This window comes from Ranitomeya imitator, chromosome 5 (genome assembly GCF_032444005.1).
Source record: "Ranitomeya imitator isolate aRanImi1 chromosome 5, aRanImi1.pri, whole genome shotgun sequence".
NCBI classification, from domain to species: Eukaryota; Metazoa; Chordata; class Amphibia; order Anura; family Dendrobatidae; genus Ranitomeya; species Ranitomeya imitator.
This window is the reverse complement of record NC_091286.1, coordinates 581,652,299-581,676,698: the sequence shown is the minus strand read 5'-3', so window position 1 is coordinate 581,676,698 and position 24,400 is coordinate 581,652,299. Positions and strand designations below refer to the sequence as shown.

The following is a 24,400-nucleotide window of genomic DNA, read 5'->3' as shown; positions in this document are numbered from 1 at the left end:
TGATTTTCAACAAATTGCGGTCAAGATGGATATGAGAGCCAAGGACTTCACCTGGTTCACACAAGTCCGTCATGTTTTTAAAGTAGAGTTACTGCAGAGTTTTGATACTGAAAAGGGGCAGAATCAGGAGATTATCAATGTTTTTAAATTCAAGTCAGGAAAAGACTGCAAACTTGGTGGTATAAGGCATCCCTCAAAAATGATCTTGCAAAGGGAATTGTACCCAAAGGCCTGAGAATCAGGATCCTATCATTTTTCCCAGTGGAAATTGTTGGAAATTGGGAACAGAGTAGTGATGAGCGAGCGTGCTGTGATATCCTATTATCCGAGCATGCTTAGCTATTATCCAAGTATCTCGAGCACGCTCAGGTAATATGTTTGAGTCCCTGCGGCTGCATGATTTGTGGCTGTTAGACAGTTGTAACACATGCAGGGATTGCCAGGATTGTCAGGGATAGCCCCAAATCATTCAGCCGCGGGGACTCAAACAGATTACCCAAGCATGCCCGAGATACATGGATAACACCCGAGCATACTGCGATGACATGATATCCGAGCACGCTCACTCATCACTAGAAGGGAGCACGCTACACATTGTTATACAATTATGGTAAATGGTTTTACAGAATAACAATACTCTTTTTTTAACCTTTTCAGTTTTTTTATGGGGTCCCGTCATTTTCCAGCTCGTACAGTTCTGTTTGAGAGAGAGAAGAATGGTGTGACTTATCGTGTACCGGCTCTCCTCTACATCCCACGCTGGTCAACTCTGTTGGCATTCGCAGAAGAGAGGCTGAGCGCCGATGATGCCCATGCTAATTTACTTGTATTACGTCGTGGAATACTGTACCACAGCTACGTAGAGGTCAGAAGAGTGTGATTAGTGAATTATGGAATTTCTGATCATTTTCTCATTTTGAGTTATTAGTAAAAGTTGATATGATGTTAGTTTAGTCCATAAAGTGCAATATAATAGACAGTAAGAGGCAGCACTAATCATAATATAACATGTATTAACATACTTCAATATGGACCAGAGGATTTAATGGAATTGTCAAGCACTTTAAAATTGGTGTCTGAAGTGTCTGAATGCTATAAAATAGCAAATTGATTTCTTCTCACCCTACCAATCCTCTCAACTCTCTCTTTCTGCTGCTTACCGGATCCTCCATCTTTCTATCTATCCTTGTCTCCAAGGGTGAAATTCACAGCGATAACTTTTCAAACAACAATAAGGTCCCCACTGTAGCCACTAATTGGCTACAATGTACTAACTGGAGTTTTTGGGTGTGGCCTATGATCTTTAACACGATACCACCAGAGGATAGTGCAGAGACGCATATGTAACACCCCAGGTAACCGGTTGTTACAGTGATGTTGCCTTCCTTTCGGGAAGGGTGATGTCATGCTTGGAGGCAAGGAGGATTCCCTTTATCAGGTAAGGCCTCTTTCACACATCAGTTTTTTAGAATCAGTCACAATCCGTCAAAGTGTTGAAAAGACGGATCCTGTGCTGATTGTAAAAAACTGATGCACTGGATCCGTTTTTTTGACGGATCCGTCAAAGCAGGTGCTGCCTGAATTTAAAGGAACAAAATTCTGGAGAGGAGAGAGAGAGAGAGATAGAGAGACGGTCAGCAACGGATCCTGCTTCCATTATAGCTAACGATGGACAGCGCAGGATCTGTCGCTTGGCGATTTTTCAACGTACACAAAAAACGTTTCTATGTGCATTGTCTCTGCCAGAATTTACGACGGATTCGTCAAACGACGGATGAAACGGAAGGCCAGCCATCAAAATCTGTCGCTAATACAAGTCTATGAGAAAAAAACTGATCCAGCAGCAACATTTGCTGGATCTGTTTTTTTTACGAAATGATGGATTATGATGGAAACAGAAAGGCTGAAGTGTGGATAAAGCCTAAGGCATCTACAGTCATGGACAAATATTTTGAGAATGAGACAAATATTAACTTTTCCAAAGTCTATTGCTTCATTTTTTCCAATGGCAATTTGCATATACTCCTGAATAAGCGTAAGCGGTTTATACCTTGTGGGAATAAAAGGACTAGAAATAGGAAAAACCCAATGTGGCTAAACAAAGAAGTAAGACAGGCAATTAACAGTAAAAAGAAAGCATTTGCACTACTAAAGCAGGATGGCACCATTGAAGCTCTAAAAAACTATAGGGAGAAAAATACTTTATCTAAAAAACTAATTAAAGCTGCCAAAAAGGAAACAGAGAAGCACATTGCTAAGGAGAGTAAAACTAATCCCAAACTGTTCTTCAACTATATCAATAGTAAAAGAATAAAAACTGAAAATGTAGGCCCCTTAAAAAATAGTGAGGAAAGAATGGTTGTAGATGACGAGGAAAAAGCTAACATATTAAACACCTTCTTCTCCACGGTATTCACGGTGGAAAATGAAATGCTAGGTGAAATCCCAAGAAACAATGAAAACCCTATATTAAGGGTCACCAATCTAACCCAAGAAGAGGTGCGAAACCGGCTAAATAAGATTAAAATAGATAAATCTCCGGGTCCGGATGGCATACACCCACGAGTACTAAGAGAACTAAGTAATGTAATAGATAAACCATTATTTCTTATTTTTAGTGACTCTATAGCGACAGGGTCTGTTCCGCAGGACTGGCGCATAGCAAATGTGGTGCCAATATTCAAAAAGGGCTCTAAAAGTGAACCTGGAAATTATAGGCCAGTAAGTCTAACCTCTATTGTTGGTAAAATATTTGAAGGGTTTCTGAGGGATGTTATTCTGGATTATCTCAATGAGAATAACTGTTTAACTCCATATCAGCATGGGTTTATGAGAAATCGCTCCTGTCAAACCAATCTAATCAGTTTTTATGAAGAGGTAAGCTATAGACTGGACCACGGTGAGTCATTGGACGTGGTATATCTCGATTTTTCCAAAGCGTTTGATACCGTGCCGCACAAGAGGTTGGTGCACAAAATGAGAATGCTTGGTCTGGGGGAAAATGTGTGTAAATGGGTTAGTAACTGGCTTAGTGATAGAAAGCAGAGGGTGGTTATAAATGGTATAGTCTCTAACTGGGTCGCTGTGACCAGTGGGGTACCGCAGGGGTCAGTATTGGGACCTGTTCTCTTCAACATATTCATTAATGATCTGGTAGAAGGTTTACACAGTAAAATATCGATATTTGCAGATGATACATAACTATGTAAAGCAGTTAATACAAGAGAAGATAGTATTCTGCTACAGATGGATCTGGATAAGTTGGAAACTTGGGCTGAAAGGTGGCAGATGAGGTTTAACAATGATAAATGTAAGGTTATACACATGGGAAGAGGGAATCAATATCACCATTACACACTGAACGGGAAACCACTGGGTAAATCTGACAGGGAGAAGGACTTGGGGATCCTAGTTAATGATAAACTTACCTGGAGCAGCCAGTGCCAGGCAGCAGCTGCCAAGGCAAACAGGATCATGGGGTGCATTAAAAGAGGTCTGGATACACATGATGAGAGCATTATACTGCCTCTGTACAAATCCCTAGTTAGACCGCACATGGAGTACTGTGTCCAGTTTTGGGCACCGGTGCTCAGGAAGGATATAATGGAACTAGAGAGAGTACAAAGGAGGGCAACAAAATTAATAAAGGGGATGGGAGAACTACAATACCCAGATAGATTAGCGAAATTAGGATTATTTAGTCTAGAAAAAAGACGACTGAGGGGCGATCTAATAACCATGTATAAGTATATAAGGGGACAATACAAATATCTCGCTGAGGATCTGTTTATACCAAGGAAGGTGACGGGCACAAGGGGGCATTCTTTGCGTCTGGAGGAGAGAAGGTTTTTCCACCAACATAGAAGAGGATTCTTTACTGTTAGGGCAGTGAGAATCTGGAATTGCTTGCCTGAGGAGGTGGTGATGGCGAACTCAGTCGAGGGGTTCAAGAGAGGCCTGGATGTCTTCCTGGAGCAGAACAATATTGTATCATACAATTATTAGGTTCTGTAGAAGGACGTAGATCTGGGTATTTATTATGATGGAATATAGGCTGAACTGGATGGACAAATGTCTTTTTTTGGCCTTACTAACTATGTTACTATGTTACTATGAATGTCAGAGTGATCAGCCTAACAGCAATTACTGTACTTGCAAAGTCAATATTTGCCCAGAAAATGAACTTTAACCCCCAAAACACATTTCAACATGATTGCAGTCCTGCCTTAAAAGGAGCAGCTAACATCGTTTTAGTGATTGATCCATTAACACAGGTGTGGGTGTTGATGAGGACAGGGCTGGCGATCAATCAGTCATGATTAAGTAAGAATGACATCACTGGACACTTTAAAAGGAGGCTGGTGCTTGGTATCATTGTTTCTCTTCAGTTAACCATGGTTATCTCTAAAGAAACATGTGCAGCCATCATTGCACTGCACAAAACTGGCCTAACAGGGAAGAGTATCGCAGCTACAAAGATTGCACCTCAGTCAACAATCTATCGCATCATCAAGAACTTCAAGGAGAGAGCTTCCATTGTTGTCAAAAATGCTCCAGGGTGCCCAAGAAAGACCAGCAAGCACGAGGACCGTATCTTAAAACTGTTTCAGCTGCGGGATCGGACTACCAGCAGTGCCGAGCTTGCTCAGGAATGGCAGCAGGCTGGTGGGAGTGCCTCTGCACGCACTGTGAGGTGGAGACTCTTTGAGCAAGGCCTGGTTTCAAGGAGGGCAGCAAAGAAGCTACTTCTCTCCAGAAAAAACATCAGGGACCGACTGGTATTCTGCAAAAGGTACAGGGAGTGGATTGCTGAGGACTGGGGCAAAGTAATTTTCTCTGATGAATCCCCTTTTCGATTGTTTGGGACATCTGGAAAACAGCTTATTTGGAGAAGAAGAGGTGAGCGCTACCACCAGTCTTGTCTCATGCCAACTGTAAAGCATCCTGAAACCATTCATGTGTGGGGTTGCTTCTCAGCCAAGGGAATCGGCTCACTCACAGTCTTGCCTAAAAACACAGCCATGAATAAAGAATGGTACCAGAATGTCCTCCAAGAGCAACTTCTCCCAACTGTCCAAGAGCAGTTTGGCGCCCAACAATGCCTTTTCCAGCATGATGGAGCACCTTGCCATAAAGCAAAGGTGATAACTAAATGGCTCATGGAACAAAACATAGAGATTTTGGGTCCATGGCCTGGAAACTCCCCAGATCTTAATCCCATTGAGAACTTGTGGTCAATCATCAAGAGACGGGTGGACAAACAAAAACCAACAAATTCTGGCAAAATGCAAGCACTGATTATGCAAGAATGGACTGCTATCAGTCAGGATTTGGTCCAGAAGTCGATTGAGAACATGCCAGGGAGATTTGCAGAGGTCTTGAAGAAGAAGGGTCAACACTGCAAATATTGACTTGCTGCATTAACTCATTCTAACTGTCAATATAACCTATTGGTACTCATAATATGATTGGAATTATATTTCTGTATGTGATATAAACATCAGACAAACACTAATAAAAACCAGAAGGCAGCAGATCATGTGAAAATATAATTTTGGTGTAATTCTCAAAAATTTTGGCCATGACTGTATATGCAACACATTCTGAATCCAGGCTCCAGAAGGGGAGCCCTGAACCCAGATTCAGGGGAGCTTCCCCCAGATATACAGTACAGACCAAAATTTTGGACACACCTTCTCATTTAAAGATTTTTCTGTATTTTCATGACTATGAAAATTGTACATTCACACTGAAGGCATCAAAACTATGAATTAGCACATGTGGAATTATATACTTAACAAAATGTGAAACAACTGAAAATATGTCTTATATTCTAGGTTCTTCAAAGTAGCCACCTTTTGCTTTGATGACTGCTTTGCACACTCTTGGCATTCTCTTGATGATCTTCAAGAGGTAGTTTTTCACTTCACAGGTGTGCCCTGTCAGGTTTAATAAGTGGGATTTCTTGCCTTATAAATGGGGTTGGGACCATCAGTTGTGTTGTGCAGAAGTCTGGTGGATACACAGCTGATAGTCCTACTGAATAGACTGTTAGAATTTGTATTATGGCAAGAAAAAAGCAGTTAAGTAAAGAAAAACGAGTAGCCATCATTACTTTGAGAAATGAAGGTGAGTCAGTCTGAAAAATTGGGAAAACTTTGAAAGTGTCCCTAAGTGCAGCGTCAAAAGCCATCAAGGGCTACAAAGAAACTGGCTCACATGAGGACTGCCCCAAGAAAGGAAGACCAAGAGTCACCTCTGCTTTTGAGGATAAGTTTATCTGAGTCACCAGCCTCAGAAATCGCTGGTTAATAGCAGCTCAGATTAGAGACCAGGTCAATGCCACACAGAGTTCTAGCAGCAGACATCTCTCTACAACAACTGTTAAGAGGAGATTTTGTGCAGCAGGCCTTCATGGTTAAATAGCTGCTAGGAAACCACAGGCAACAAGCAGAAGAGACTTTATTGGGCTAAAGAACAAAAGGAATGGACATTAGACCAGTGGAAATCTGTGCTTTGGTCTGATGAGTCCAAATTTGAGATCTTTGGTTCCAACCACCGTGTCTTTGTGCAACGCAGAAAAGGTGAACGGATGGACTCTACATGCCTGGTTCCCACCGTGAAGCATGGAGGAGGTGTGATGGCATGGGGGTGCTTTGCTGGTGACACTGTTGGGGATTTATTCAAAATTGAAGGCATACTGAACCAGCATGGCTACCACAGCATCTTGCAGCGGCATGCTATTCTATCTGGTTTGCGTTTAGTTGGACCATCATTTATTTTTCAACAGGACAATGACCCCAAACACACCTCCAGGCTGTGTAAGGGCTATTTGACCAAGAAGGAGAGTGTTAGGGCTAGCGGAACGCACCAAATAATTAAATAGATATAATAAGGTGCGTTCGCAGCCCGGGGTCCACCGTGCAGAGATGGAACCTGCTGCTAAGTAATGACGGACTATATGGCGGTACAATGAGGATACACACATGGGTTAACTTCACCCTGTATGAAGAAAGCGATCTCTGTTAAGTCACAGGGTTGCGGTACCGCACAGAGAGCGCAAGCAAGGAACCACAGAACTCTATCCCAGGACACAGGATTAGAGTTAGTGTAGACCTCTTGCGATCGACACTACAATTGGGGTATAAGAGGTAACTAATATGCACTGAAGTGCATGCTGTGCCACACTAGCGGACGCCACTAACCACCCAGACTTGGGTAAGGTAAGTGCTCTAATAGCGCATGGCGCTGCACTGGCGGTCACAGCAGTTAGATGCTGTTTCGTGTGTTAAAGCTGTGAGTCCAGCCGGGCGCTAGATTGCAGCCATACACCTTACGCAAACAGTCATACACAAGGGATGGGTTTTTTAAGGAACGACTTGCACTCATCAACACACACGATAATGATAGTATACTAGCGCATGGCCGTGCAGCCATGCAAACCTTTTATAGCTGCAGCAAGTACAAGACCTTCCGAGAAGGACCAATGGGAGTCTGCCACAGAAGAAGAACACCTTTAGGACCTTCCTAGAGGACCAATGGGATTAGCTGCAGTATCTAAGCATGTGACCCCCAACCTCCAATGGGAGGTCATCCCGTGGGCATGCTCAGAAATGGAAAACCTGGACTTAGTCCCAGAAAGACCTGTTCGCTGCTGAACATTGCTGGCTACAAGAACAGAGCCTGGAAGTAGTAACCAGTCGTCCAGTATTAGTCTGAGCTAGACGGTGGGACCGATGTCTCCACTGAGCAGACTCCACTATGGCTGGAGAAGAATGGGAGACCACAGCGGAGATGGTTCAGTATTCCCCCTGTGCAGATGCGGGAACTCGACACCTAACAGAGAGTGATGGGGTGCTACGCCGATGACCTGGCCTCCACAGCCACCAGACCTGAACCCAATCGAGATGGTTTTGGGTGAGCTGGACCGCAGAGTGAAGGCAAAAGGGCCAACAAGTGCTAAGCATCTCTTAGAAACTCCTTCAAGATTGTTGGAAGACCATTCCCGGTGACTACCTCTTGAAGCTCATCAAGAGAATGTCAAGAGTGTGCAAAGCACTCATCAAAGCAAAAGGTGGCTAGTTTGAAAAACCTAGAATATAAGACATAATTTCAGTTGTTTCACACTTTTTTGTTAAGTATATATCTCCACATGTGTTAATTCATAGTTTTGATTCCTTCAGTGTGAATGTACAATTTTCATAGTCATGAAAATACAGAAAAATCTTTAAATGAGAATGTGTGTCCAAACTTTTGGTGTGTACTGTATGTATTCTGGTCTGGAGGAGGAGTTTGTGAGTTGTTGAGAGGAGTTGGTGAAGAGCAGAGAGTGGAGCCGTGCAGCCACGGGTGAGCTGCAGCTCCAGGAAAGGAAGAGAACCTAAAGGGTTGGAATGTTAGTAAGCATCTGAGGAAAAAAGCCAAGGAGAAGGAAAGGGCTTAGAGGGGAACTGTGACCGGGCACCGTCTGAGCTGAAGCGCAGGAACAGGGCATCGGGAGCCCAAGGCTGTGTTGTACTCCAGGTCGCACAGCAGAACTTTAAGTAATTTTCCCGCACCCACAACTGAAGGTAAAGCAGTACACGAAGAGCCCGGGTCATGAAAGAGACGCTATGAAAAGGCTCGCACTGCCCGCCATACGGGTAACTGTCCCAGAACAGGAGTGAGAGGACTTTGTCAGGGAGCCACAGGCAGCAAGGACCTTACATATGGGCATGAGCAGGCAGGCTTACGGACTCACCAGGGAGTGGGATTCACCATTGCCTCCAGGCCGGCTGGACCACATCCCCACCTGTTGCTGGTACCCTGGACTGTGGCCTGATACAACCAGTAAGCCAGGTAAAGACGTTACAACCCTGTGTCCTCCATTTATTTGCAGACATTCACCACCCTTGCCATACACATCGGGAGCTCTGGGGACCCAGCTTCACCTGTGGAGAGCAATACCATTTTGCTGCCATACCATCACCCCCAGAGGACCCCTTTAAGCAGCATCACTCACCCCTGACCGAGTACCACAGTGGCGTCTCAAACTTTTATTGTTTTCCAACTCCCTTTAAAAACTATCCCTTTTACTTGGGCGCCCAGGGCCACTGACACCACCGTGACCACCCCTTTAACGACGACTGGACCCGGTACCGAGTACCCCTAGGCCCTGGCAGGTGAAACATACAGAAACAGCAGGTTTTCAACTAATCTCATATAATCTCGTAATGACAGTGTACACCTGTTACAAACATAACCAGACATTCTGGTACCTGATAATTCCAGAAACAATGACGAGATCCATAATAAAATACTGAATCTTTATTAATAATTATTAAAATACAAAATCTCAAGAATTAAAATAGTGCCTCAAAGGGGAGAACCACAAAAAATAGTAGATAGGTATGTCCAATTATTAAAGCGGTAATTAGCTACAAATTGAGGCAGATAGGTATACAGCAAGGCACAAAGAAAAACAAACTAGGTGTAATTCAAAAGCGAAGGATGGATAAAAGGAAATAAATCCAATCATAAATATCATACCAAAAATTTCATATCATAAATCACAGTATCCAATAAGAGCCCCCCTACACGAATCACCAACCATCAGAAGTCTGAAGAATGTGCATCGGGGTGTGAGAAGTCCACTCTGCTACATATTTGAGGTATTTTACAACGCTTATGTTTTTGTTTTTACTCACTTTTTCTCCCTCAATGTTGGGTTTTAGCCTCAGGCTGTTGAGATTGTTACATCAGTATATAGATATTGATAGTGGCAGTTTAATTATGACTTTTGATGGCTGGTGATTTGTTTGAGCTGACTGTGCAGCGGTTTGGTCGATCGGTGGTTATTGCAGGTTGTAGGCTTGTTGGAAGAGGTTCTTTTTGAAGGTTTCCATGGTTGGCGAGAGTCTGATCTGTTGTGATAGAGAGTTCCAGGGTAGGGGTGATGCACAGGAGAAATCTTCTTTGCGATTGTGGGAAGAGGAGATAAGAGGGGAGTAGAGAAGGAGATCTTGTGAGGATCAGAGGTTGCGTGCAGGTAAGTACCAGGAGACGAGGTCACAGATACAGTATATGAAGAACACAGGTTGTGGATGGCTTTGTATGTCATGGTTAGGGTTTTGAACTGGAGTCTTTGTGTAATGGGGAGCCAGTGAAGGGACTGACAGAGGGGAGAGGCCGGGGAATAGTGGGGGGACAGGTGGATTAGTCGGGCAGCAGAGTTTAGAATAGATTAGAGGTAAGGCGGGAGATGAATAGGGCATGGATTAGGGTTTTTGCAGATTCTTGGTTTAGGAATGTACGGATCCAGGAAATATTTTTGAGTTGAAGTCGGCAGGAAGTGGAAAGGGCTTGGATATGTGGTTTGAAGGAGAGATCAGTGTAGGATTACCCCAAGGCAGCGAGATTGTGGGACTGGGGAAAGTGGGCAGCCATTTACTTTAATGGATAGGTCTGTTGAGGGAGTCGAGTGAGATGGGAGAAAGATGATGAATTCTGTTTTGGCAATATTAAATTTTAGAAATCTAGCGGAGAAGAAGAATGAAATAGCAGAGAGAGAGATTGTGGGATTCTGGTTAGTAGGGAGGTGATATCTGGTCCAGAGATGTAGATCTGTGTGTCATCAGCATAGAGGTGATACTGAAATCCATGAGATTCTATGAGCCTTCTGAATATGATCATATTCATACCTGCATCACTGCATCAGCCTATATCCTCCCACATCTCTGTCTACCAACCCACCCATGCTTTATTTTCTAACAATGATCTAAGCCTAATATCCTCCACAATGCGAACTTCACTTTCGCATCTCCAAGGCATTTCTCTCATTGGTGGGGGGTTTTCAAGTATCTGACTTCCACCAATATGATATTAATGTTCTACTCTAAAAGTTCGTCCTGAAAAAAAACTCTTTAATTTTCCACTTTGGAAACTAGCTCTAATTTGCTGTCTTCTCCAACAAAGCGAAAATAATATAAAACACAATTAACATAATAACAAGAAGGGTATGACACATTCACATGAGTTTTTATGTGTGTTGGTAAAAATATGTGCAAATTAATAAAGGTGTATTATGTCTTCTTGCAGTGGGAGGATATGTTTGCAGTGGAGAAAGCCCACTTGTCTGGACATCGCTCAATGAACCCTTGTCCGATCTATGACAACTTTACAGGAGAGATCTTCCTTTTCTTCATTGCTGTTCAAGGCAGGACCACAGAATCCTACCAGATTATTACTGGCCGAAATCTAGCAAGATTGTGCTATGTAACAAGCTCAGACCAAGGCAGGACATGGAGTGACGTTATAGATTTGACTCAGAAAGTCATCGGAGAATCACTGAAAGGTACAAAGTAAATTTACCGGTATATATGAATGTCGACTTTAATCTTAGAATTATTTTCGCTTTCTAGTAACTTTTAAAAATGTTCCAAATCACAGGAGTATTATTTTTCCTTACGCATCTCCTATGTAGAATACACTGAGCACACATATATTAAGAGGATGGAGAATTATAATCTCTTGTCTGTCAGTCTATAATCACTTATTCCCATAGTACCATTTAGAACAATAACCCTGCACCCCAATAATGCCCTTGATAACCCAGTCAATAATTCATATTATGACAAAGATCAAATTTTAATGTTACCTTCATATGTACGGGTACCTGACAAATCTGGGGACAATGTCTCTTCACTAAGAACACTCTGCCTTATATGCTGTTGAAGCGATGGCCGGGGGACCACCACGGTGCAGGAAGATTACCGTACACAAGATGAGGTGCAAACAACAAAGGGTAGATTTATTGGAAGGCAAGGAATGAAGTGAATGAGGAAGATGCAAACAGGGGTATGCAATGGCAAAAGATAATTTACGAGAGTTATATTCCTTAGCTTTTCTGTAAAATAGCACGGTACTCCAACTGTTACAGATTCAATACATGCCACACAAGCAAATGCAAACAATAAACAAATAATGATGCTACTCTACGTATAGCCTCCCTGGCATTTACTAAGCAGGCCACACGGCTACCATGTACTGACTATTGAAGCCTACACTAGGCCCTAACATGTGCACAAAACAGGAACAAACTCACGGTGATGTTGGGAACTCAGATCCAGTCCCAGGAGGCCCCCAAAGGTCTAGTACGGTGGTGCGCACGGCTTTCGGCCAGCTCCGTGAAACGTGGTCTTCTCCTTGCCTCTGGGTCCTGGAGGTGCTCCTGGAAACTGTAAATCCCTTTCTCTGTATCTTCCGGCTTCTCAAACTCACACAGGACAGACACTCTCGCTGAACCCGGAAAAGTCTGTCAAATCTAACAAGTCCACTCTGTTACAGGCTGGGGATCCTATCTTGCAGAAAACAGCACAAAGTTCTCTCTGCAGTAGCTTCAGCTCACACACACACACATACACACACACACACACGCTGTTCAGGCTCCACCCCCACCATCTGCACAGTCCAGCTCATTCACAGTCTAATGCAGGGGAGAAGCAGAACATTCCACCACACCAGACAAGGGGGTGCAGTCTCTTAAAGTGACAGCATGTTCCTTACTGTCCATAACATCACCACCCTCTTACACTGTAACCACGTTGACCTAAGCATGATTGACGTTCTCCTGACTTCCTGCATCTTTTCTACTAACACGACTACCTTCAGGATTATTATAGTACTTGGGAGTTTAAGCACAGAAGAGAAAACACAGCCAGTCAGGAGGATATTGATTAGGTCCACAGGTTGTGATTACCGCATGACTGCTGTCATTGAAGGAACCACCACCCCTGGATGAGTCAAATTCATATGCATATGGCGAGGGCAGGTTTAAAACTTGTTTGTTGCAATAAGCTCAGACAATAGTTAGTATGTTATGGACATTATTGGGTGCCAGATAGTGGTTCTAAATGGTACTAGGTAGGTTATGAGGCTTCAGGAACCTGACAGCTTCTGATTAATTAGTTAAAAGCACAGGTTTCTCTGATCAGGTGTGACACTTACCCTTCTGCTGATGATTGATCATAGACATCTAATGTAAAATACAGAAAATGGCTCCAAATAAACTTAAAATGTGGAAACAGACCAAGAAGCTTTTTCAGTTTATGAGTATAAAAATGCCTAGAATGAAATCTACTCTAAAATATATTGTGACACAAGACAGATTATGGGAAAAAGCCAAAGGATCATGAGATTCAAACATGTTACCATAATAATATTGCAGTACCAGCTACTCTAGATTTTCAATGAAAACCTCTGATATTTTTCCAACTTGTAGTCTTTTCACTGATATTAATTTTAATAATAAGAACATTTGTTTTCTATACAGTCCTGATCTTTACGATACAAATAAAATAAAGATAATTCTTACAAAAAAATCAATTGGAGTTTGGCTGTTAGGGTCTTAAAAATTAACTCCATTTTTTCTTTGACTATTTTGCATAACTGCACTATGTTCCCATTTTGAGTTGCAATAATCTTTTTTCTACATATGGAAATGAATCATTGTCATATAATAAAATCACGCACATTTTTGTTTTTTCTTTCTTATAATATGTCTATCTTTTACAACTATTTTCTGTTTTCAGAGTGGGCTACCTTTGCTTTAGGACCAGGACATGGTATCCAGCTAAAATCTGGCCGTCTGCTTTTACCTGCATACACCTATTATATAGATTGCAGAAACTGCTTTGGAAAGCTCTGCCAGACAACTCCACGAGCATTTGCTTTCCGTAGTGATGATCATGGGAAGACTTGGGCATTTGGAGACCTAGTCCCAAATCTGCAGACTGTAGAATGCCAGTTGGTGTCAGTGGATGAGGAAGATGGCAGCAATGTCGTATACTGCAATGCCAGAAGCACTTTAGGATTCAGGGTTCAAGCTCTGAGTTCTGATAATGGTATTGTCTTCCAGCAAGGGCAACTGGTGGAGAAGCTAGTGGAGACGCCCAGTGGATGCCATGGGAGCGTTATTGGTTTTCCTGCTCCAGTAAAGTTTTCCTCAAGACATGCTGATAAAAACATGTTGATGCTGCAGCCTACGAATGTGATCAATGGAGCTAAGACATCAAACAAAGGAACTAAGAGACTACATCAGTTACTTAAAAGAGGTGGACGGAATCCCGAAAGCTATCAATTAAATAGTCACAGCAATATCTGTAAAGTAATGGTGCACAAACAGACAGATGAGAAGACAGATGGCATAGGCACTAGGGTGCAACCATCGTTAAAAGACTTACAAGCACAAAAAACTTTCTTTAAGACTGACCAAAAATTCCAGCTGCCTACTTGGGTCCTGTACTCCCACCCTACAAGCCCTCAGAGTCGGGTGAATCTAGGTGTTTACCTGAGTCCATACCCTAAAGATGTTGACAGCTGGAAAGGTCCATGGATTATCTATGAAGGACCCAGTGCTTACTCTGACCTAGCATATATAGAGCTACATCCTAGAGAACTAGGAGCAACAGAGTCTGCATCCTTAGTAGTCTTTGGTTGTCTCTATGAAAATGGTGTAACTTCTCCGTATGAGCAGATATCATTCAGTATGTTCACACTATATGAAGTCATCCAGAACTTGCACTTTAACCCGGCCCTTCTTCATCCACCTACGAAATGTGATGTTATAAGAGGAATTTGTGCAACTTCTTAAAAGACGATTTCAAGGGAAAATGTTACCTATGAAAGTGGCATGTATGTGCTAAGTCATTGCTACCTAATTTGAGAGCAACATGTTTTAGGCTAAATAGACAATGAATCATATGATGTATCACAGATTGTTGGGTGCATCCATTCTGACACAATCAGCGCTTTTAGATTTAGAATGCAGCAGAGTTGAGAATGTTAACCCTGTCCACACCAGGTTCTGTATATACAATGTCTATAGACAATGAGCTGCTTATCACAGGAGGGGTTGGTGTCGAACCAAGGCTCACATAACCAGCTAGTAATGGCAATATTAATCACAAGGAGATTAAACCTTCATTCAAAGTAAACACCACTACACACCCGGACATGTGACACATTGTTGTGCTCAGTATTTTAACCCCTACCTCATGCTGCCCTCAGTTGCCAAATTTACTTTAGCCCCCTAAGGACAGAGTCACTTTGTACGTTAATGACAGAGCCTTATTTTTTTAAATCTGACCAGCATAACATTATGAGGTAGTAACTCTGGAATGCTTGAATGTATCCCAGTAATTCTGAGTTTGTTTTTTCAAAACAAGTTGTACGTTTGGTTGATATTATTTGCCTTCATTTGTGAAAATATCAAAAATTTGACAAAAAAACTTGAAAACTTCACAATTTCAAACTTTAAATTTTTATGTCCTTTAAGGGGCACTTCAGGGAGTTAAAAATGTATGCTCTCCCTGTCCTCATACACTATAAAGATGAAATGCCATAGAACACTTGTAATTACGTGTGACAGTAGCTGCTTCTCACTGCTTTCCCCCTCCTGTCAGCGACATTACACACACCAGTGTGTAGCTCCCCCCTGTGAGTAACAGCCAGCCTGAGAAGAGGGGGCATGACCATACCCCCTGTTCTATGCTGAGAAAGAGCTATTATCAAGAAATTGGCTGATAACAGCATGGAGCTGCTCACTGCTGTAATGTCCCAGATAGAGGTGAGCAGTGAGGAGCAGCTGCTGTCACACCAGCCCCTGATAATGTCTAGTTGTCTGCAGTCCAAGGTGAGGGGGTAATAATGTCTCCTTCACTGCAGGGCTACTAGCAGTGAGCAGGCCACACCCCCTATTCTCAGGCTGGCTGTTACTCACGGGGAGCTTCACATTGGTGTGTGATGTAATATAACAGTAGAAAATGGATGGTCGCTCGACAGGGTTCAGAAGGGAAGGAGCACCATTTGACTTTTGAAATGCATTAGATTTGTGGTGAAATTTGACATTAGATATGCAATGAGTACCTTTAACACCCAGAATTTTGTAACATTGAGCCGAGAAAATAAAAAATATAATTTTTCCCACAAAAATGTTGGTTTAGCCCCAAATTTAGCATTTTCACTAGGGTAAAAAGAGAAAATTAACCAGAAAATTTGTTGTGCCATTTCAACTGAATATGCCAATACTATATATGTGGTGGAAAACTACTGTTTGGGGGCACAGCAAGTCTCAGAAGGTAAGGAGCACCATTTGACTTTTGAAATGCAAAATTGGCTGGAATCAGAAGCGAACAACATGATGTGTTAGGAGAGCCCCTGATGTGCTCAAACAGTGGAAACCCAATAATTGACCCCATTTTGGAAACTAGACCACTCAGTGAATTTATATAAATATGTGTTGAATATCTTGAACCTCCAGGTGCTTCACAGAATTTTATAACATTGAGTCAAAAAAATATTTTTTTTTTCCCAAAAAATGTTTTAGCCCCAAATTTACCATTTTTACAAGGGTAAAAACAGAAAATGCACCAAACAACTTCTTGTGCAATTTTTCCTGAATAAGCCAATATCTTGTATGTGGTGGAAAACTTCTGTTTGGGTGCAAAGCAGGGCTCGGAAGGGAAGAAGCACCATTCAAATTTTGGAACACAAAATTGGTTGGAATCAGTAGCGGACGCCATGTCACGTTCGTAGAGTGCCTAAGCAGTGGAGATCCCCAAAACTGACCCTATTTTGGAAACTATCAAGAGTTTAGTGAGGATTTTGAACCCACAGGTACTACACACAATTTTATAACATTAGGTCGTCATATAGAAATATTTACATTTTTTCACAAAAATGTTGTTTTAGACCCAATTGTTTCACTTTTGCAAGAGATAACATGAAAAATGGACCACTCAGTTTGTTACCCACTTTCTTTTAAGTGTGGCAGAACCCCACATGTAGTCAATAACCACTATTTGGACAAACGGCAGAGCTTTGATCAGAAGAAACACTATTTTAATTTTGGACCACAAAATTGGCTGAAATAGAGTTCTTGACATGGAAAAACAGCAGAAACTCCACAATTGACCCGATTTTCTAAACTGCACTCCCTAAAGAATTCATTTATGAGTGCAAAGAGTCTTTTGAGCTCACATTTCATTAAAGGATTTAGTTCAAAATGAGGGTGAAAAAATAAAATTTCATTTTTTTCACAAAAACTGAATTTTTATGAAAATATTTTAATACATAATAGTGAAAAGTGAGGAAATGGAACCCAAAACTTATAGAGCTATCATTCCAGTGCTCAAATTAAACCTCATTAGTATAGTTTGACTGAAAGATTGGGCCCAAAAGGGATGAGCACCCTGTGTATTTTTAGGTCATAAATTCAATGTCCCCAGCATCACATTTTCCAGTAAATACAACTTTACCGCTGTGACAAAGCATACCGCTGTTATTTCATTAGAGCTGGAGAAAATTACATTGAAATGAAAGACAACATGTTCCAAAATGGAGGAGTGTATCAATGTTGTAAAGCAGAGCAGGGTTCACAAGTTATAATAATATCCAGGGCTGCTGACACTCTTTCTTTTCTTTTTAAAGGAACTAGTTGCACAACACCTCTATAGCCCAATCAATCGCTATATGAGGAAGGACTGATGTGCCATGTGACGCTGGCACGCTATAACAGGTCTTTGCCCGGCAAAGTAGGAACCGCCATCTGTGCAGAACAACCCATCGTTTTACAGAATATATAAAGAAGTAGTATGTAGTGCTAAAGCATGTAAATATGTAATATATAAAATATGAATAGCATTACTGCTCTAGAGAATAAGAAAAAGTAGAGAAGCTTAGCACATAATTTGACGCATTCATGCATGCAACTTTATTTGTTTGTTGTATATGGAGCTGGCTGCTCCTAGTTCGCAGCTTTCCACACCAGTTTTCTGATTTGGAAGTGTCAGTCAGTTTTTTGCTATTTGTATATCAGCACTTTGTCCTCCAGCCTGTGTTGGTTTTATTGCAGCAGGATCCTACCTACTCAGAAATTCAGGCTTCAGCCTCAGAAAGGTATTCTCACTAGACACGTAGGTTCCCAGCAGATCTGAGACTACCTTGTCATTGGCTAATGGGCATGCATGAATTGGCCAAATTATGTGCTAAGTGTCTCTATTTTTTCGTAATATCTAGAGCAGTACTGCTATTCATATTTCATATATTACATATTTACATGCTTTAGAATTAAAGAGAGTCATTGGACGTGGTATATCTCGATTTTTCCACAGCGTTTGATACCGTGCCGCACAAGAGGTTGGTACACAAAATGAGAATGCTTGGTCTGGGGGAAAATGTGTCTAAATGGGTTAGTAACTGGCTTAGTGATAGAAAGCAGAGGGTGGTTATAAATGGTATAGTCTCTAACTGGGTCGCTGTGACCAGTGGGGTACCGCAGGGGTCAGTATTGGGACCTGTTCTCTTCAACATATTCATTAATGATCTGGTAGAAGGTTTACACAGTAAAATATCGATATTTGCAGATGATACAAAACTATGTAAAGCAGTTAATACAAGAGAAGATAGTATTCTGCTACAGATGGATCTGAGTAAGTTGGAAACTTGGGCTGAAAGGTGGCAGATGAGGTTTAACAATGATAAATGTAAGATTATACACATGGGAAGAAGGAATCAATATCACCATTACACACTGAACGGGAAACCACTGGGTAAATCTGACAGGGAGAAGGACTTGGGGATCCTAATTAATGATAAACTTACCTGGAGCAGCCAGTGCCAGGCAACAGGTGCCAAGGCAAACAGGATCATGGGGTGCATTAAAAGATGTCTGGATACACATGATGAGAGCATTATACTGCCTCTGTACAAATCCCTAGTTAGACCGCACATGGAGTACTGTGTCCAGTTTTGGGCACCGGTGCTCAGGAAGGATATAATGGAACTAGAGAGAGTACAAAGGAGGGCAACAAAATTAATAAAGGGGATGGGAGAACTACAATACCCAGATAGATTAGCGAAATTAGGATTATTTAGTCTAGAAAAAAGACGACTGAGGGGCGATCTAATAACCATGTATAAGTATATAAGGGGACAATACAAATATCTCGCAGAGGATCTGTTTATACCAAGGAAGGTGATGGGCACAAGGGGGCATTCTTTGCGTCTGGAGGATAGAAGGTTTTTCCACCAACATAGAAGAGGATTCTTTACTGTTAGGGCAGTGAGAATCTGGAATTGCTTGCCTGAGGAGGTGGTGATGGCAAACTCAGTCGAGGGGTTCAAGAGAGGCCTAGATGTCTTCCTGGAGCAGAACAATATTGTATCATACAATTATTAGGTTCTGTAGAAGGACGTAGATCTGGGGATTTATTATAATGGAATATAGGCTGAACTGGATGGACAAATGTCTTTTTTCGGCCTTACTAACTATGTTACTATGTTGCTATGTTACTTGTTTGTAAAATAATAAGAAAGACTATTCTTTATAGACCAAGAACAGCTCGTGTACTAGGTATCCTCCATGAAAAACCGGCATGTCTATAACATCAAAAAGTAGTCAAACTGGAGGAAAGAAAAATAAAAAGCAAATTCCCCTTACAGTATTCGTCTAGGGTGAGCCTTAACGTTTTCATTTTGAGATTTTTCTTATTCTAATTTATAAATTGTCGATGAAGAAATAAAACGTGAATAAAGAGAAAATGGCAGAAGGTGACAAGGGTAAAAACAAAAAAATAAATGCAGTTATTCTAGAGGTGTCTGGTAGCGATGGAATCATTCCCTAATGCATAGGCAAAGTTTATCAGGACATGTGTCACACTGGAAACTGGTTTACCTCCTAACTCCATCTTTGTAGCATACCCTGCATCTCTTTTGGAGTCGGCCTTTTTTGGTTGTAGGTGGCACTTGTGAAGGAAAATGCTGACCGGGACAACTCTGCACACCTCACTAGATAATTCTCCCCACACACTCCCTTGGTCTCCAAATATCAGATGTTTTATTATTTTTTCTTGGAACTTTAGGTAAGATCCTTGGTATCCAGTTTTTCAGTACGATGCAAAAGAATTATATACAGCCACTTGGATTAGGTGTACCACAAGTTTTTTACACCATACGTGAAACTTGCAAACAGCGCAGTAGTGCTGAAGCATCTGGTCGGCAAGGTCCACACCACCCATACAGTGGGGCAAAAAAGTATTTAGTCAGTCAGCAATAGTGCAAGTTCCACCACTTAAAAAGATGAAGGGCGTCTGTAATTTACATCATAGGTAGACCTCAACTATGGGAGACAAACTGAGAAAAAAAAATCCAGAAAATCACATTGTCTGTTTTTTTAACATTTTATTTGCATATTATGGTGGAAAATAAGTATTTGGTCAGAAACAAAATTTCATCTCAATACTTTGTAATATATCCTTTGTTGGCAATGACAGAGGTCAAACGTTTTCTGTAAGTCTTCACAAGGTTGCCACACACTGTTGTTGGTATGTTGACCCATTCCTCCATGCAGATCTCCTCTAGAGCAGTGATGTTTTTGGCTTTTCGTTTGGCAACACGGACTTTCAACTCCCTCCAAAGGTTTTCTATAGGGTTGAGATCTGGAGACTGGCTAGGCCACTCCAGGACCTTGAAATGCTTCTTACGAAGCCACTCCTTCGTTGCCCTGGCGGTGTGCTTTGGATCATTGTCATGTTGAAAGACCCAGCCACGTTTCATCTTCAATGCCCTTGCTGATGGAAGGAGGTTTGCACTCAAAATCTCACGATACATGGCCCCATTCATTCTTTCATGTACCCGGATCAGTCGTCCTGGCCCCTTTGCAGAGAAACAGCCCCAAAGCATGATGTTTACACCACCATGCTTTACAGTAGGTATGGTGTTTGATGGATGCAACTCAGTATTCTTTTTCCTCCAAACACGACAAGTTGTGTTTCTACCAAACAGTTCCAGTTTGGTTTCATCAGACCATAGGACATTCTCCCAAAACTCCTCTGGATCATCCAAATGCTCTCTAGCAAACTTCAGACGGGTCCGGACATGTACTGGCTTAAGCAATGGGACACGTCTGGCACTGCAGGATTTGAGTCCATGGTGGCGTAGTGTGTTACTTATGGTAGGCCTTGTTACATTGGTCCCAGCTCTCTGCAGTTCATTCACTAGGTCCCCCCGCGTGGTTCTGGGATTTTTGCTCACTGTTCTTGTGATCATTCTGACCCCACGGGGTGGGATTTTGCATGGAGCCCCAGATCGAGGGAGATTATCAGTGGTCTTGTATGTCTTCCATTTTCTAATTATTGCTCCCACTGTTGATTTCTTCACTCCAAGCTGGTTGGCTATTGCAGATTCAGTCTTCCCAGCCTGGTGCAGGGCTACAATTTTGTTTCTGGTGTCCTTTGACAGCTCTTTGGTCTTCACCATAGTGGAGTTTGGAGTCAGACTGTTTGAGGGTGTGCACAGGTGTCTTTTTATACTGATAACAAGTTTAAACAGGTGCCATTACTACAGGTAATGAGTGGAGGAAAGAGGAGACTCTTAAAGAAGAAGTTACAGGTCTGTGAGAGCCAGAAATCTTGATTGTTTGTTTCTGACCAAATACTTATTTTCCACCATAATATGCAAAAAAAATGTTAAAAAAACAGACAATGTGATTTTCTGGATTTTTTTTTCTCAGTTTGTCTCCCATAGTTGAGGTCTACCTATGATGTAAATTACAGACGCCTCTCATCTTTTTAAGTGGTGGAACTTGCACTGTTGCTGACTGACTAAATACTTTTTTGCCCCACTGTATATTGAATTTAATCCTGCACACAAACAGGCTTTCGGAGATTAGAACTTGACCCGCATACAGAAATTTGGCAGCTTCTGTCAGCATGAATTGATGTTAACATAAGAATGTAAGGAGGTAATTTCCTTCCCTCTCCTGAGCACTGTTCACCTGTGCCATGTGCGGTGCTCTGATGTTGTACTACTTTGTGTATTGTAATGTACATGTATTGTTATGTCTTGCATAAGATTAGGGATAGAAAGGAGTGTTAGCAAGGTTTGGCAACATAGGGGTTAAGTAGATGAGAGGAGTTAGGGTGTGACAGTGCAGGGATACAGTGGCTCCAAGCCTGGAGTGCAGTGGGAATGAGCATTAGCTCAACGTGACCGTCCTCAGAAAGACTTCGGGGTCTAAGACCAGGACGGGAGCTGATGACGCCTAATAGACGGATGGGACCCGAGTGGTCCGTAGAGACAGCAGGGAAAGCATAACAAATGTTGACCTGCATGAGCTGTACCCCTGGATGTGTTGGATGTGATGGAAATCTTCCCATTTAGTAAAGTTTAACCATTGGAACAAAGACTGTGACTCTGTGGTGCTTCCTGGGATTAGAATTCCAGCAGACACAGTGAGTACTCATCTCTTCACGTGCAAGGTGCCTGGGTGCTCACTGATTGTTGCTTAATGAACTCACCCACGATTACCACCCTGTGTCACCTTGTTACAAGGACATCCTTTTTTTTGTCAAGAAATTTGACAAGCAGCATGTCCTCATTACAGAGCACCTTAATATCACCTGCCTTTATTTTATGGGTCACAAGTGCCTTGTGCAACGATCTTTGATTCCGGCATATGGTGCCACATGCCACTGATTTCATGGCAGACAACCACCTGAACAGGGGTATAATAGTTATGTATGCACAAGTTGTATCCCTGATCTAAAAGGGGATGAACCAGATCCCAGACAACTTTCCCAGCTATATTTACGGAGGGGGGAAGTCTTTCGGGAGGAACAATTTGGGTGTCTTTCCCCTCATACACCCTGATATTGTCTGTGTAGCCTGAGTAACTTTCACACAATTTATATATTTTCAGTCCGAATCAGGACCTTTTAGTTGGCAAATACTGCGTGAAATGCAGTCCTGTTTTTTGCCTGCATACCTGCATTCGTCCTGACCTCAAAAACCTTGTCCATGAAAAGCTTTCTTAAATAAAGGACTTACCGTATATACTCGAGTATAAGCCGAGATTTTCAGCCCATTTTTTGGGCTTCTTCCAGCGCTGCAGATTCTTCCTGTACTGAGCGGTCACATGGTACCACTCATTACAGTCATGAATATGCGGCTCCACCTCCCATAGAGGTGGAGCCGCATATTCATGACTGCAATAAGCGGTAACTGTGACCGCTCAATACAGGAAGATGCAGCGCCGGGAGAAGCCGGGAGAAGCAGGGACCGCGCCGGGAGCAGGTAAGTATACAGGGAGGGGAGCGCTGCGCGATATTTACCTGCTCCTCGCTCCGGTGCGGCGCCGTCTCCAGCGTCCTCTAGCAGTGACGCTCAGGTTAGAGGGCGCAGTGATGTAGTCAGTGCGCGCCATCTGCTGAGCGTCCGTGCTGGAGACGGAGCCGCACGAGGAGCAGGTAAATATTGAAAACGCCGGTGTCCTGAGCGAAGAGAGGTGAGTATGTGATTTTTTTTTTATTGCAGCAGCAGCATTATATATTGCACAGCTTTATATGGAGCATCTATGGGGCAATAATCAGCGGTGCAGAGCATTATATATGGCACAGCTTTCTATGGAGCATCTATGGGGCCATAATGAACATTGCAGAGCATTATATGTGGCACAGCTTTCTATGGAGCATCTATGGGGCCATAATGAACAGTGCAGAGCATTATATGTGGCACAGCTTTCTATGGAGCATCTATGGGGCCATAATGAACAGTGCAGAGCATTATATATGGCACAGCTTTTTATGGAGCATATATGGGGTCATAATGAACAGTGCAGAGCATTATATATGGCACAGCTTTCTATGGAGCATATATGGGGCCATAATGAACAGTGCAGAGCATTATATATGGGGCACAGCTTTATGTGGAGCATCTATGGGGCCATAATGAATGGTGCAGAGCATTCTATATGGCACATATATACAAAAAGCGGCTTAAAAAGCCTAAGCCAGCTCACCAACCAGACCAGCAGTAATGGAGCACGAGAGTCCGTCTTGATCTAAACGTCCAGCAACAGCAAATCCAACAGAAAATAGATACTCCTGCTCCGATAAAAACTTGAAATCTTTAATAATCCAAATGGTTAAAATAGACAATCCTTACATGTGGTGGACCAGACAGGTGTTTGTAATAGATAAGGCTACGCGTTTCGACCTGAATCGGTCTTACTCATGCCTGTGTTACATTGCAAGTGAAAGCTATACATATAGTGTTCCTAGACAGAAGGTTCCGCCCTCTCCACATCACATGATCTCTAGTGAAAGGTCCTACAAGGTCCTACAAACACATATGTGAGTATAATATACAATTTAAAACAATAACACTAAACAATTAGCAATAGTAGTATAATAATTCGTTTCTTTTGTTTAACCCTGATGGAAATCGAGTGTTGAGATTAAAAATCCAGAACGCCTCTCTTCTGAGTAGACGTCTTTTTATGTCTCCTCCTCGATTAGGCGGATAGATTTTTTCTATGCCATGCACTTTAAAGGATGAAGTATCACCATTATGCATCGTACGAAAA

The 24,400-nt window shown here is 42.2% G+C and overlaps 1 protein-coding gene across 1 annotated transcript; it reads left to right on the top strand.

The window, feature by feature from the left end:
• The first annotated feature begins 664 nt into the window (after positions 1-664).
• Positions 665-14,629, top strand: NEU4 (neuraminidase 4). The gene is made up of 4 exons (XM_069726791.1): positions 665-865; positions 11,077-11,332; positions 13,569-14,026; positions 14,243-14,629. The coding sequence occupies exons 1-4, from the start codon at positions 665-667 to the stop codon at positions 14,627-14,629; spliced, it is 1,302 nt and encodes a 433-aa protein (XP_069582892.1).
• The last annotated feature ends 9,771 nt before the right edge of the window (positions 14,630-24,400 follow it).

Excerpts from the sequence above, each read along its gene's own strand:
- NEU4 (XM_069726791.1), top strand. The coding sequence starts at position 665 with ATGGGGTCCCGTCATTTTCCAGCTCGTACAGTTCTGTTTGAGAGAGAG. Across the intron at positions 866-11,076 it reads TGTACCACAGCTACGTAGAG|TGGGAGGATATGTTTGCAGT; the intron begins GTCAGAAGAGTG and ends GTCTTCTTGCAG. Across the intron at positions 11,333-13,568 it reads CATCGGAGAATCACTGAAAG|AGTGGGCTACCTTTGCTTTA; the intron begins GTACAAAGTAAA and ends TTCTGTTTTCAG.